The sequence below is a fragment of the Thermobia domestica genome, chromosome 5 (assembly GCF_964235325.1).
Source record: "Thermobia domestica chromosome 5, izTheDome1.hap1.1, whole genome shotgun sequence".
In the NCBI taxonomy this organism is placed as follows: Eukaryota; Metazoa; Arthropoda; class Insecta; order Zygentoma; family Lepismatidae; genus Thermobia; species Thermobia domestica.
In genome coordinates, this window is record NC_137458.1 from 116,176,000 (window position 1) to 116,191,794 (window position 15,795).

At 34.2% G+C, this 15,795-nt stretch overlaps 2 protein-coding genes across 6 annotated transcripts in view; one reads left to right on the forward strand and one right to left on the reverse strand.

Moving 5' to 3' along the window:
• The window catches only part of LOC145686061 (putative glutathione-specific gamma-glutamylcyclotransferase 2), a 39,478-nt gene extending 36,573 nt beyond the window's left edge, over positions 1 to 2,905 (reverse strand). Inside the window, exon 1 of one of the 4 annotated variants that reach the window (XM_081758964.1) lies at positions 2,764 to 2,905. Coding sequence is in view for 2 of the 4 variants with exons in the window: in XM_081758963.1 (XP_081615089.1) it covers positions 2,640 to 2,685 (46 nt within the window). In the remaining 2 variants the exon portion in view is untranslated. Of the gene's footprint in view, positions 1 to 2,639; positions 2,734 to 2,763 lie in introns of those variants that run through there. The other 3 variants (XM_081758963.1, XM_081758965.1, XM_081758962.1) reach the window with 3 other exon arrangements.
• A 129-nt stretch (positions 2,906 to 3,034) lies between these two features.
• Trmt61 (tRNA methyltransferase 61) overlaps positions 3,035 to 15,795 on the forward strand; it is a 224,387-nt gene continuing 211,626 nt past the window's right edge. The window contains exons 1-2 of one of the 2 annotated variants that reach the window (XM_081758961.1): positions 3,035 to 3,216; positions 15,098 to 15,469. In XM_081758961.1, the coding sequence (XP_081615087.1) occupies positions 15,115 to 15,469 (355 nt within the window). In that variant the 5' untranslated portion in view covers positions 3,035 to 3,216; positions 15,098 to 15,114. The remainder of the gene's footprint in view (positions 3,217 to 15,097; positions 15,470 to 15,795) is intronic. The other variant, XM_081758959.1, reaches the window with a different exon arrangement.

A 15,795-nucleotide genomic window follows, 5' to 3' on the forward strand; every position in this document is an offset into this window, starting at 1 on the left:
ACTTTCTGAACCACCCATACCATTAAAAACAGCATTTTTATTCCAAAACCAGCTCTTATTCGTTTCTTCTGATCTCTTGGTACAGGCTAGTACTGAATAAACATCCTTTCTGTCTTGAACCATGCGTTTTATTAATTTATTATAGAAAATGAAAATATGTACAGTATTGTACACATTTTAATATAAATTTAATAATGTCTGACTCTGACAAAAAAAAAAAAAAAAAAAAAAAAAAAAGTACACAGCGTAGTATGAATATACAGTGACAGTGACATCTTTAAAATAATAAAAACATTAACGAAAACCGTACGTCTATTTACACTTATTACATGTCTTTATTACATATGTATTATTTTATTAAAAGAAAATATTCTTTTAAAACTAAGTCGCACAATACGGAGACCGAATAGTCAATAGTTTGCTGCAGTTTCTACCCATTTCTTTTCAACTGATAGAGACAAGTTGTGCATAATATGCAGAAACTTCACTGTGTTCAAGTTGTTACTTTAGCTTTTGCAAAATTATTTGTGGAAATTTTTCGAAATTTCCAGTGCCTATCTTCATATTTAGGGTCAAATTATGCAATACATTATAACATATGTAGGTAGGTAAACCTATTTGGATAAAAGGTTTTGCGCCCAAATTTTATGGACCCCCTTTGAAATATATAACAAGGTAGAAATACGAAATAGAAAATGCGTTAGTTAGGTCGTAATACTTCATAGAAAAGACACGATGAAGCAAAATGCTATGTCAAGATAGTATCATATAAGCGTCGCATAGCCGTGCAACACAAGGTATGTATTTTATGTTACTTAAAGTATTTTCCCACTATTATCGGTCATGTATATACCCATCATCACTAACGCGCCTGCTCCCTTAAAAGCACCCCTTTGCTGCTGCTCGGGCCTCCTTCCTGCGCTCCTGTCCTCAATCGGTTAGATAGAACTCATGCTTTTCAGTGGAGACATAGCACATGTTAATTCGTGTTTTATGCAGTGCACTTTTTATGCTATTCGCCCAAACTGTATTTATACTCATCCTCCTGAAGTCAATCTGTAACCAGAAATGGAGCTCCTCATTTAGTGCATGTCGTGCTAAAAGAAACACATTTTCCATGAATATAAGTATGCGCCATTGAGTGGAATAGCACGCAGGAAAGAAGTATTTTTATATGAGTTTAATAGGTAAGGTATACTAAAAAGCAACAGGTAACGAGTAATATATTAAAAATGGTTCATGTGTGTCTTATCCGAAGCTGCTATATGTGAAAGCTTAGCTTTTTTTTTTTTTTTGATCTATGTTTAGCAGAAGCGGTCCAGCTCTTTCTTCTTTTTTTAAAAAAATAAATAAATAAAATAAAATTTTGGTAATTTCTGTTTAAAGTAGTTTAGCTTATGTTATATAGAGTGGCCCAAGAGTAGGTATACAGTACCGCACAGATCAGCTCATTGCATTTTATATCATTTCTTACTGTTATCCATCAGGACAGACTTAGTTTCTTTATTATTTCTTCCTAATGTGTTTTTACGTACATTTTAAATTCGGAAGAGCTGAAGCAAATAAACCTATAAACTTGAATGTTTGGGTTAACGTTACAACGCTCGCTCCAGCAGGTATACTTACTCAGAAACGAGAAATTACACACTAATAATTTTATGAAAATGAATCAAAACTTACTTAACCTCACGCTAACCCGTTCCTAACCCCACCTTACTTATTTATATCTTACTCTACTCTACCCTACCATACTTTACTATACTTTTTAAAAGGGCCCTACTTATCGATGCGCAGCTGGAGCGCGTCTTGTAAAGTTTACCCGAATGTTTTACTGATTAATGCAGGATTGTATACCTGTAGGTTTCAAGCATAATTTTTCAACAAAAATGACAGAATTTCACTTATTTCCACTAACATTTGGTTAATTCAGGTTACTTATGTTAGATTTGGTTACGCTATATCTAAGCCGTGATCTGCGTTTCTTCTGTGTTCTATTACCACTTTACATGAAATACCATAAATTTTCTACGTAGTGCAATAGTAAGAAGTATCCATGTGCACAAGACATGCGATATGTGTTAAATCCCCCCCCCCACACACACATAGTCATAGTTAAAGTACAAGGGCACTACACATGCAGATATAAAGTACAGGTACGTTCTTTTTTATTTTCGTATCAGTCGATAAGTAAATAAAAGTCGCTTTGTTACCCCCATGGTAAGTTCGTAGATACTCAATGAATAATCCCTAAAAGTATGAGCGTCCAGCTCCTTCGGGAACTGACGCTGCTTTACGTATACTATATCCGATAAATGCACTAAGATGTAGCAAATAGTGTTTTGATCTTATTATCCTATTATCTTATTATTACCCTATTGCAACAACCAGTACTTGTAGATGCACTACTTCAAATTCAAATTTATGCATTGATTACACATAGTTTGGAAGTCTTAGTTTTACACTGTGAAACTATTTATGTCGTATGTCCAGACATTGTATTTACATTCATCCCTCCTGAAGTATATCTGAACCCATTCATTCAACTTCTTTTTTAAGACAGTGAGATTTGTTTTTCTGCTAAGAGTACTTCATACTTTATGAATTGAAGTACGCCCCCATAAAGAGGGGTAGAACCTTACCAAGTAATAATTCATTTGCCAAACAAAGATAGTAACTCAAATACATGCCTAATTGATCAATTGATTTTCTATTAACTCACAATAGAAATCACTATGGCATCGTGTGCAGCATTTTAATACTAACCTAAATAAAACAACCTTTACCAAAGTTCGTTGTTAAAATCCGATTATGTTAAAAATGATTACCCCCTTACGTCACCGATCAACCAACCAAAACTAACTGCAACATGCAGACGGATATTTGGTATCAGTGTTCGCAGATATCGAAGAAAATTACGCTAGGAATAATAAATAAAACGCAACGTTTTAAACTAGTAGCATCTATAACAAGTAAAAACTAGCTCAACAAACTGCCAATAGATTCGAAAACATGAACAATTTTGAAAGATTAAATATTTTATGTTATTTTAGTTTTAAAGCGTCTTAATTTTATCTTAGTAATTTGGTTTGTGTCTAACTAGCAATATTGCAACATCAAGGAAACAAAACCATATCTGCATGCGTTAGATTCAATTGTTTATATTTTGAAACACTCGTGGAATCATTCGAAGTGTTTAGAACTTATATTTTGCATACGGTAAGTTATGACTGAATTACCTACTAGTTATATGTAAGAAATATTAGAGCATTTTAATATATCTAAATACATTATACATATATTGATGATAAATCAGGAATTGACTAATGGCTAATCCGTGCAGACGAACTTACACAACTATTTAGAATCATAATACCCAATATATACTGTATATAATAAAACAGCTGTATTTTACCTTTACCAGAGTAAAATTATTACAAGAGCTACACAAAAGTTAAAAGAAGTGAGGGCATATATTCCGAAGTGAGTGCATATGAAAGATGACTATTAAATATTAGGGCCTTCGTGCCGCAAAGTAGGTCCAGTATTTTAGGCTAAAACGTGTGAAATTTATAAAGAAAGTCATTGTCTTTACCTCAGACGTCGTTTCTTGAGAATTTCTCCGTGTATGTTCACTTTAAGTAAACTTCACCATTTTGCTTGTAAATATTGCGTCCAAGTAGTGTAAAAATACGAACCTATCTATGCTAGGTGGCCAGTAAAAGCAAGGTATCGCTGCTGTATCGCCGGACCAGACGAAAATCGAAATTAAAAAAATGAATATTATTTAGTTTCTCCCAAAAATACTACGTTGTGACCCTAGCACACTTGGTAGAGTTTATTCTTCAAAATACAGTGTGGATATATGGCATAAAAACTAGTGCATAGAATACGAACCAACTTGTGCTAGGTGACCACTAAAAATCACGAATGCTATCGATCCCAGTCAGGACAGGAGCGCAGCAAGTGGACCCGAGCGGTAGCGAGGGGGTGGGTCTGTTGGAAGCAGGTGCGTCAGCGGCGGTGGGTATACGCATGAACGAGGAAACACTTTATATGTCATTAAATGCGAGGCTTATGTGTTACACAATTTTGGGGGAGATGCTGAATGCATTCAAAGAAGTACCAAAATGTACTGTTGAGTGCTTAAATTATTTCTCGCAGCTTTTTAAATACCAATGATAAATTGTCATTCCACAAGAACAAAACAATATATTCTAATAAAAGTACTGTCCCACGACAGGCACAACCTTTTCTCACTTTTCGAGTATCAAATGTATTCCGCGATAGATAAATGCGGGTTCCTGTGAGGCATTCCACCCATCGAGCCAGTTTTGGATATCTTCGACAGTTCTGAATTGTTGCTCAGAAAGGTCATGCAGCATGGATCGAAAATGGTAGTCGGAAGGAACGACGTCTGATGAATATGGCGGGTGGGACAAGGCATTCCGTCGCAATCCCTCTAAGGTTTCTTTAAGCTACATTTGCAACACGTGGTCTGCCATTGTTATGGAGCAGAATCGCTTTGTCGTCTCTGGGCATACTCCGGTCGTTTTTCTTGAAGTGCTTGATTCAGATGCGGAAATTGTATTTTGTAAGGATCAGCATGCATCGTTTGACCCGGTGAAAGCAGCTCATAATTAACTACACCGACTTGATCCCACCTTGTCGTAACTAATCCATTTTTCATCGCCTGTTACAATGCAATGCAAAAACGATTTCTGTTTATGTCTTTGAAGCAGCACTTCACAAATGGGTAAACGTTTCGCAATATCTCTTTCCGTCAAATCATTTGACACTCAGTTTCCCACTTTCTGGATCATTCCGATGGATTCTAAACTCTTGATTCATCAACATTTAGAGTCTGAGACAACTGTTTAAACGTCTGAGATGAATCTTCTTCCAGTAGTGCCTGTAAGTCCCCATCATCAAACTTTCTCGGCTGACCAGGACACACTTTGTCGCTCAAGTCAAAATCATTGGTTTTGAATCGTCAAACCCACTCTCTACACGTTGATTCCAATAGAGCATGCTGTCCGTATGCCTCCACTACCAAACGATAGCTTTCTGCAACAGATTTCTAGGGATGTAAGCAGAAGAGTAGCATTTCCCGCAAATGTTGTGTTTTAGACACAAAGCTCGCCATGCTCAAGACATTGAAAACGAATGTTCTTTTCACTTCACTCGAAGGTCAAATAATGCTCTGATAGCCCAAGGATAGCACTTCCAAATAGGTATCTTGTTACAGTCCACTGTGCTGCACTACTGCCCTCTGTTCATAAACAGCGAGAATTAATTCAAACACTCAATAAATTAGGTTAGATTAGATTAGGTTTGGTTAGATATTATTCTTTTCTGTATTTTCAATTCGTTTCTACACTTACAACAAACTGTTTGCCTGTTTGGTAGACAATGCCTTTCACACATTTCAACAACTGACACTCCTCATTTTTGTATAACTCGATAAAGCTCAAATACAATATTTAACAATCTTGTTATTTACGCGCTATTCCCATCAATCATAACAAGTGTACCTCTCTGCGAAATAGTCCCTTCCGCCTCTACATTGAATGTCGGTTACATCATCAACAAAAAGTATTTTCTTAACTTCAACTATTACCCTCACCTAACTTTCATTCACTCTACCTCACAAACCAAAATAGATTCTCCAATTCACCTGGTAAATTTTCTAAAATTGGTGATTCAGCAGTTAACCCAAAAGCATGGATGCTATCTAACCAAGTCAGGGCACTAGCGAAATAAGTTGACCCGAGCCAGGTGATGCGTCTGTAGGGAGCAGGCAGTCGGCGATGGTGGGTATGCACGTAAACGAGGCTGTCGCTAAAACCACTAGGTTTAAGTACATTTTCTATCAACAGTTTTGTGTTCTCGAAAAAAGTACCTTTCAGTGCCGACTTTTGCTAATGACAATTCACAACATCAACACAATGTTCACATTTGAAAGCTGTTCCTCCATTTGTTTATTTTCAGTGCCTTCCGACATTTGTAACAATTTCCATAATATGTACCGTTCCACATAACGTAATAACTCTTTTTCTCCACCAACATAGGTTGTTATGAAACTCACAAACGAAATGTCATATCCGTCACATGCAGCTACCATCTTTGAATGCTAGTAATTTATTTCCTTAGTACACCATAATGTCTGACGCCAGGATCTCTCCACTGAAGACAGTACCAATAACCCGCGGCTTGTAACATTTGGAAATACGACATGACGGTTCTTTTGATCGCATGAATTTTTTAACAATAACCAATTCACCTATTCTTTCCTGTAAATTTTACGTATTTTTCACATTTCTGTATCTACTCCTCTGCACTTAATCCAATATTAAATACGGTAAGCAGAGTATTTCTGCACAGTGTACAAATCTGTTATTTTATGTTTACAAGTGTAGCTTTACAGGTATGGATGGAATCATTCCAAGTGATATAGGAACTCAATTCGTATCACTGTGAAAATTCACGTGTTTCCACTCACGTAACTTCCGTGAATGCGTTCTGAGCAATCCAACTCACCATTATCTAAACCCAATCCACCCTTGCACAAGACGGAACATACGACTTGGGCGAAGCTGTCCAAGTCTTCAGAGAATCAACCTTCAAGTATATATACACACAGAGCAGTGCGCATACCCACGGTTGCTGATGCTCCCTTGACACATTCCCACGCCATCGCTCGAGTCCAACAATTTCGAACTGCAATGACTCCGAGACTATTCGTGCTTTTTATTGGCCACTCAGCACAGGTTGGTTTGAGCTTTTTGCGTTGTAGTTTTTGTTATGGTATAATGTCTGGACGCTGTATTTATACACAAAATATGAAAGAATTATAATTTTTCGAGTGGTATACCTAAATTTAAACTTCACGATAAATATATACATACACATATATATACACACATACAGGGTGTCCCCTCAACTTTCTGAAGTATAGCGGGCCCCATTTTGTGAATGCGATTGTTTTCATCCCCTTCCTCCTATACGTGTAATCATCAGACCCATCAGTTTTTTTTTTCTTTCTTCAGATATTATAGAAATCAAATAGTAGTAATTTATTTTCCAGAAAGAACAAATGCTATCCGGTAAATTAACTAATGTTTTCAAAGTGATCTTCTTTCTTGCTCAGTTCGTTCCGTGAATCTGCATCATTATAGATTGAAGTTCTTTTCCTTGATAATGTAGAAGAAGTAAGACAACATAAACTGTTTAACTGAATGGTACTTTTTAAGTAGTAAATAATTGTGCAGCAAAATTGCCTTCTAATCTTTGCAGTATTTTATAAAATGAGGGTAGGGAGAGGGAAGTTGGTGCGCGACTGATGGACTCAGCTTTCTTTATACTAGAGTTTCTCAAAGTACGTTCCGCGGAACCCAGAGGTTCCGCAAAGAGTTCCTAGGGGTTCCATATAAACCGACCTTGAGGAAGGGAATAAAAAATTCGAAAGTCAATAATTAATATAAAAGTTGGTTTAAATTTTGAGTCTTTCGGAATTTGTTTCTGGAAGTTTGAACCGGAATAAGTTTTGAAATCAATTTTTGACAAAAAAATCGAAAATGCACAAAAGCTCCTTTCCAACACTTTCGAAATTTGAAAAAAAAAAAAAAAAAACTTCTGGGGGACTTTTCCATCTTTTTCGAGTGGTAAATTTCAACTGTTTGGACTGTTTTCGATACACAAACCAATATCAAGGAAGCTAATATGAAAATGGAAGTCTCTGTGTTATCTATTAGTGGGTCAGAATTTAGATGAATCACTTAGTATTATCGTCAAAACATCTAGATTCCTACATAAGTAGGAAATTCTCGATTCAGATTCACAATAAGATTCCAAATGACACAATATACTGTATACAGTATTTATTTTTATAGAATAATATCTATTCATTCCATCAACAATGGTAACCAGCGCCAAAGTTATAATCACAGATTGTAATTATCGTGTTTCCACACTTTCGTTTCTCAAATCATTTCACAATCATCCGTGATTGTAAATGCACTCAAAAGCCAGTTCTAAAACTGTCAAAAACTCCTTGTGAAAAGATATATTTTATTATGTTCTCTACAAGCAGGACAACACTGTACGAATGTATATTTTTTCTTGTATATGTGAACACTAACGATGACTGATTTAACTCTATGTTGAACATGGCAAAAGTGTACGAATATTTCTTTTTTTCTTCTTGAGAGCAGTGATTCCAATTAGTGGGGAAAATTCTATTTTACGGGATTTTTTAATGTTAATTTCTTTAATAGGGATAAAGGGAATTTTCGTCAAAATTGGCAGTAGTGATATTTTTCGTATATTTACCTAGGTACTTTATCCACACACATACAAAAGAATCTATGAGCGGAAAGTAGGCTAATGTGGCTTGAATAAACACGAAATCAGTCCTAATTGCCAAATTTATTGAAAAGTGCATGTTAGTGGGAAAGTGATTTATGCAGTAAATTGTGAATTTCATTAATTTTTTTTTTTTTTTTTTTTTTTTTTTAATGCGCCAAAGAATGTAAATTTTACTCTGAATTAAAAATATAATAGAATTAAGTAAATTACCGAACGAGAAGCAATCCATTTCTAAAATGTTCCACACAAAATAACTGAAGAATGAAGTTTATCTAATTTCAATGTACAGTATTCAGTAGATGATTATGGCACAAAAGTGTGAGGAAAATACTAAATTCTGAGCACAAATATAGTTGATTTGATCAACATTATCAATCGTCTCTTTTAATTAAGAAACATACTTATACAGTATCTATTTGATAAATTTAGAATATAGGAATTTGATAAAGAATATCTTAACTTAACGAATACTTCACTCAAATATTGAAGAAAGTAAGTTATATACAGTAGTTTCAATTTTCATAGTTTATTTATTTATTGTAATTAGTGTAGCACGTGTGAAATTTAAGAGCAAAATCGGAATTTTTGATTTTCGAGATGGGATTTTATAAATTACATGTTGGTATCACTGCTTGAGGGGCACAAATACCTGCAGATTTGTAACAGTTTTAACTTTATATATATAAGCGTGAATTTCATTGCATTGAGTTTTGAGTTTAATTCCAATTAAGATGGAACGGTGGTTCAAAAGAGAGTCATTAAAGGTTTCAGTTAATTTTAACAAACCTTCAACGTCTTCTAATGTTGCTGAAGCAAAAAATGAACCCGATAAAGAAGAAACGAGAGCTCAAGATCCTAATGTACAACAGAATCACTCATCGTTACAAAATAGGGAATCATCTTTCTATAGTCCAGCATCCAAAACAATACATGAGTTATTTAGCCATGGGCTTTATGGATACTCAAAGCTGCCCTCAATGTGTAATATGTGGTAGAGTTTTACCTAACAGTTTCATGCTTCCTGGAAAATTACGGCATCATTTTGAAAACAATCACACTGAGTTTCAAAACAAAAATGTTGATTTCTTTGAGAGAAAACGTCGTGAGTTACTAAATTCATTAAGGAGCTTACCTCAGATGTCATTTAGTATGAATGAAAAAGCAACAGAAGAATCTTCCATATTAAGTTATAGATTAGCACCGGCAGGCGAGGCCCACACTATAGCCAAGAAACTGATACAACCTTGCGCGATTGACATAGTTAGCTGCATAATAAATGAAACATCGGGGAAAATAAATCCCTTTTGAGCCACTTTCAAATGACACAGTCGCTCGTCGTATTGAAGATATGGCAGGTACGTTACCATTATGAAGAAGATATACTACAGTAAACCTCTCCCATCTAATGCATCTGGGTGAGAATTTTTTAGAATTATTAATGAGTATTTAGAAGACTATCAGATACCATGGGGCGATTGCGTTGATACTTGTACTGATGGTGCCAAGGCAATAGTAGGAAAAAGAATTGGAGCTGAGACACGCGTGAAGGAAGTGTCACAGACCTTCAAAAACTTCCCTGATAAAGCAGTCACACTCAAACTTTTATCAAATCAAGAAGGCTCTTCAAAATTCTTTGCGACGACATAGGAAGCCTTCATCAGTAGTGTTGTAAAAAAACGTTTTTTTTCTGTGAAGTTTTTTCCAATAAAAAACATTGTTCTTTTTCATGTTTTTTTCCTAATGTATGTTTTTTCTCTGGCAACTATTATTTATTGATTTATGTTACATATTATTGAAATAATCAACAGAACTTGAGTCGGAGCCCTCGTAACTTACAAATCGTTTGTTTCTTTGTACCTATATGAGTAAAATTGTGTGATTATTCCGTTCGGCCCCAGGTCATTTTTGGCGTTTTCGTACATTTCCAGTTAGTGACTTATTGCTCAAAAACTATTCACTCGATTGATATGGTTAAGACCTTGTTTTTTAGAAAATGGATGTGGCTATTTTTTGGTGTAAGTTGCATTGCAGTGTTGCCAACGGGTGGGAAATTATTGAGAGAAATGTAGGGGTGAAAATTTACAAAAAAATTCCCTGACCGAATTTCAAAATTTTTTGTTCTAGCAACACTGCTGCTATATGGGTTCAAGTCACCTAAACAAATCTTTGGTGTGTTGACAAGGTACAGGGAAATCGTGAAGTCACTGGCTTTCAGTCAAAGAGAGAAAGAAAAAATTCTGTCATATACATGAAATTTTGACACTTTTTACGCCTCAGAATCAAAAATCAAATATACCAGAGCTACAGCTTCTCTAATTATCCTATTAAAACTTTTTATAGTGCGTTCTGTAGGGCAAAGAGAAAGCTTTCAGGTAGTGGTACGTTTGTTTCAATGTAGCCAGTAAGAGGGTAATAATAGAGGGGAAAAGGGAAATTTTCCGAATTTTTCACCTAAAATCGGGAATTAATTGTTTTGGCTGGAAACGCTGCCACCAGACAGACGAAAACTATCTGAAAATAAACCGTAGTACTCCAAGAATATATCCTACAAGTATCATGGCGATATATAACAAAGTAAGCATGACATTAAAAAAAAAATCTAATTCTACCTCAAAAATTCACCATTTTCTTACCATTTCCAGAACATGGTTTATTATAAACCTCAACTGTACTTCCCCTAATTATTCTAGTGCAAGTTTTTATGGTGCGCTATGTAGGCTAAGGATGAGGCTGTTAGACCCTGGTACGTTTGTTCGAATGTAGCCAACAAGAAGGAAATAATAGAAATAGAAAAAGAAATTTTTTCCAAAATTTGCCGCTAAAATCTGGAATTAAAATTGTCTGTAGCTGGCAACACTACTATCAGACATACACAAACTATCTTAAAATAAGCTTAGGTATCCCTCTAATATATCCTACAAGTATTATGACGATATCTAATAAACTAAGCATGTCAATAAAAAATATCTCATTCTACCTTTAAAAAAATCACAATTATCTTTCCAATTAGAGAACAATGTCTACTGTAAACCTCAACTGTACTTCCCCTATTTATCCTATTGAAACTTTCCATAGTACGTTGTGTAAAGCAAAGATGAGACTTCCAGATACTGGTATGTTTGTTCCGATATAGCCAACAAGAAGGAAATAATAGAGACAAAACATATAATTTTTCCAAAATTTCCCCCTAAAATCTGGAATTAAAATTTTCTGTAGCTGGCAACACTGCTACCACACAGACGCATTGGTGCACCACTAATATATCCTGCAAGTATTATGGCGATATTTAAGGAACAAAGCTTCTAATTACCAAAAATATATTATGGTAAACAGAAAAGTAAGGAAAAACTTGAAAAATCAAGGGTAGAACCTAAATACGAATTTTACGTGCGCCCCCTAATTACCCCATTGTAACGATCTGTACTTGCGTTTGTTAAGTAAGGACAAATGTTCGATTGGCGTAAGTTGACTTGCACTCGGACGAATAGGTACGGAAACACCCTGCATTACTTCAAATTCAGTCATCCTATATTCATGTCTTTTATATACATATAATCAGGGCCGGTCCTAGTCAATTTGTCGCCTCGTGCAATGGCATAATTTGCCGCCTCCCCCTTTCTCCAGAAAGGACAAATCTTAAAAGTCATGATTTTAAGTATGCTACTCCAGCATGAACAACAAAGGTGAGGGTAAGTGCAGTCGCACTCAGAAAGGCTTAAATACTTATTAAAAATGCAATCCCGTTGTGTCTGTTTTTTTTTCTTTAAATATTAATCTATTATGTTAGTGAAGGATAAAGTAAACACACCTGCAGAGGAAAGATGGTAATCCTTTTTATAGAATTCACTATCGAGCTTCAATCTCAGTGTATCAGTTTGCAATTCCAGTGCAACTAGCTCTTTTATCTTTATTTCTTGATTTTTCTTCTACATCTTCTAACATCTTAAAAAAAAAACTTGTTTCTATCTTCAATGGTAAGGAACTTGTTTCTGACAAAAACAAGACTAAGTTTCATATCAAAACTGTGATAGCTTACTAAATGGAACAGATATTCACTACTACTCGAGAATTGAATTCTTGCATTTGACAACAATGAAGCAATTTGTGGTCGGATTTATTCGACCATTTGCAACATTTAGCACTGTCCATGTGGCCTTAAACTAATGCAACCTAAACATAATTTATGAATGTAGTATTCAAATAGGTCAGCTTAGTAAATGTAACTACCATCATCATGAAGTGTGTTTCCAACAAGAAATATTTAATTTAAATAATATACTTATGACAGATTTTGCCGGACCATCCAAGCTTGCCACTCCACGCAAATGCACGTGTTGCATATATGGTAGAGCCGGCTCTGCATATCATATATATATAGTGGAAAAATTATTTATATATGACATTTAGAAAAATACTATTAGGCAAATTAGTATTAGTTTTTACCTTTAGACAAGTTATTGGAATTTTATACTGTTCGTGACATAATTTTCGTACTTATTAAAGGCCTTCTTTCACGAAAAAACAAAATTTCATTTCTACTTTTATTTCTTAGTTGATATTAATGAAAACTGCTGAAACCCGAATTGTTAGTAGGTATGGTATTCATGTAAATTGTAAAATATTTGTAGCGTATCAGTATCTAGCGTTTACTTTATGTTGCATTTTACGGTGATTACACCTACATAAAAATATTTCATACTTAAATAGACGTAAGATGCATTACAAATGACTATTTGAAAAAAAAACGAAATTTAGAAAAAAACTAGAGGCAATGTTTTTTTTTCTATTTACAACACTATTCATCAGTCCCTCCTTCTTCACACAGAAGTCAGATGGTTTTCTCGCGGAAAAGCTTTAAGTAGGCTCTTCGTTCTAAGAGATGAGGTAAGAGTTTTCTTCTTCAATCAGTACTTTGAGCTAGAAGAACGTTTGAGTTATCAACAATGGCTGTTTAGGTTTGCCCATCTAGCTGACATATTCGTGCAAATGAATGAGATCAATCTGTCCCTTTAACGAAAGAACGCTAATGTACTATTTACAGCGAAGAACAAAATCACGGCTTTTAAGAGGAAGTTATAGTTTTGGAGCAGAAATATCACTCAGTATGAATGAACGTGTTTCCTGCATTGAAATATTTCCTTGAGGAGAACGAAGGGAGTCTCGGAGAATTTCATGACATTAATGAAGAATTTATTGAACAATTGGAGAATTTACAGCACACTATATGCCAGTATTTTTCAGAGAAAGGAAGTAAATATATATCAACATAAATCGGTAAAAAATCCATATGACATCCAAGGAAAGCCTTGCTTCACTGTTGAATATGAAACGCTAATGGACTTGACGCCCGAATCCCTTCAACTTGAGTTCAAGAAGCTGCCGTTGATAGACTTCTAGTGCCAGTTGATAAAAGAATACTCGGGGTTATCGAAGAAAGCTATTAAGGTGCTACTTCCTTTTGTAAGTACCTATTTATATGAAACTGGATTTTCTGTGTATGCATCCATCAAAACCATATACTGAAACAGACTGGATGCGGAACCAGATATGAGACTGCAGTTTTCTGCCATAAAACCTGATATTTAAGAACTCTGAAAGTGCAGAAAACGAGCATATAAAAGTGAAAAAGTGATCATATTTGCAGTAATTTAACATTTTGAAGTGTTTATGAAAATCTACTTTGTATATTTTCATGTGCTTATGAAACAGTATAAAAGTGGTCATATTTATAGTAATTTAAATTTATTGCCTTTTTAAATAACAGTGCGATGCTAACTTACATAATAATACCAAATCTAAAAAAAAAAGTGCTTTTCTGTTTAATGATAGTACATAATAAATGGCATTACTATTATAAATTGTCGAATTATTTAGTACTGTTTTCGTGGGTTCCGCCATTTTATTTTGGACGTAAAAGGGTTCCATGAATGAAAAAGTTTGAGAAACTCTGCTTTATACAATGCTAAGTTTCAATCCTTATTAAATTTCGAAATAATTTTCTGAGGAGCTTCGCACTATTGTTTTAGCTTATAGAATAGGGCTTTAAAAACCATTTTTTAAAGTATCGGCAAGAGCTCCCGATAAAAGTGTTTGTCGATCAAATAAAATTGTAACTGTCCTTTGTTTGTATATATACAAAAATATTATGTATATCAAAAGTAATGAAAGATTTCTCACTCATTATGTGATATATATTCATATAATACAAGACACCAGAACAACTTACACTATATCAAAATTATACACCCAATAAAAGAGCATTCTTTAGAAGTCCACAAAGCTATATAATAAGTGGTCGACATACCTAAAAGATATTCAAGTCATAGACAAATTCAAAATGGAATTGTTCAAAGTTTTGTCTAATAAAAGGTATTATTATATTAAATAATATTTAAGCGATGTTAAATAAAATTAATGTAACACTAATGGTATTAAATTATCTGAACTTTATTCTGTATAATTCCTGTGTATCTTCTATGACCGATTGCGTACTAAAATGGAAGAATAAGTGCTGTGATATGATGAACATTGTATGGTGGATGAATAAGCGAGATTGCATCTAAGTTTATCTTTACAATATGAGCTAACCATCCAATTACACGAGGAAGTACAAACAAGGTAGTATTTTATTTTATTTCTTGAGTATGATAGTTCTAAGTGTTTGTGTATATTTTAATATTTCGAAGAACATGTTAAAATTTGTCAGATATTTTTTATCTTTAAATTATTTCAGGAAACTATATTTAGAAGATGAGTTTCTCACACTACAAAGATATAATAGAGGAAAATGATACAGTTATACTGTACTTAAATATCAATAGTATGCATGCCATTCAGGTGCATCCAAGAATAAAGAATAAGAAAGGAGATTTTGTGGATAATGTATTCCAAACAACGTACGGTGCTTTAAAAGTTTCTTCTTTGATTGGAAAGAAATTTGGGACAAAAGTTCAGTTATCTAGAGGCTGGGCGTATGTTCTGCATCCTACGCCAGAACTCTGGACGTTGACTCTTCCTCATCGAACGCAAATCATTTATACTCCTGACATCAGTATGATTATTCTTCAGCTTGAAATAAAGCCCGGCAGTGTTTTGATAGAATCAGGTATGTTTCTGCTTCTGTATATTCTATCTATACTTATATTTTAACATTTATGTACTATATGATCTTTTATAAAGATTGATACATTTTTTAAATTTTTCATTTAAGTAATTAAGTAATTTTTTACGACCTACGAAATATCAGTTTTAAATTATTTTGTGAAATAATAATAATAAAAAAAATATTGCTTACCAACTTTAAGTCTCCTTAATAAAAATATTCTAAATTCTGTATGATATCAGTGGGTTATCAGTTGAAGCAACGAAAGCTTGTTTCTACTTTTTTTTTCTCCCGAACTTCGTTATCAGTATATATGTAAAGCATGGCGT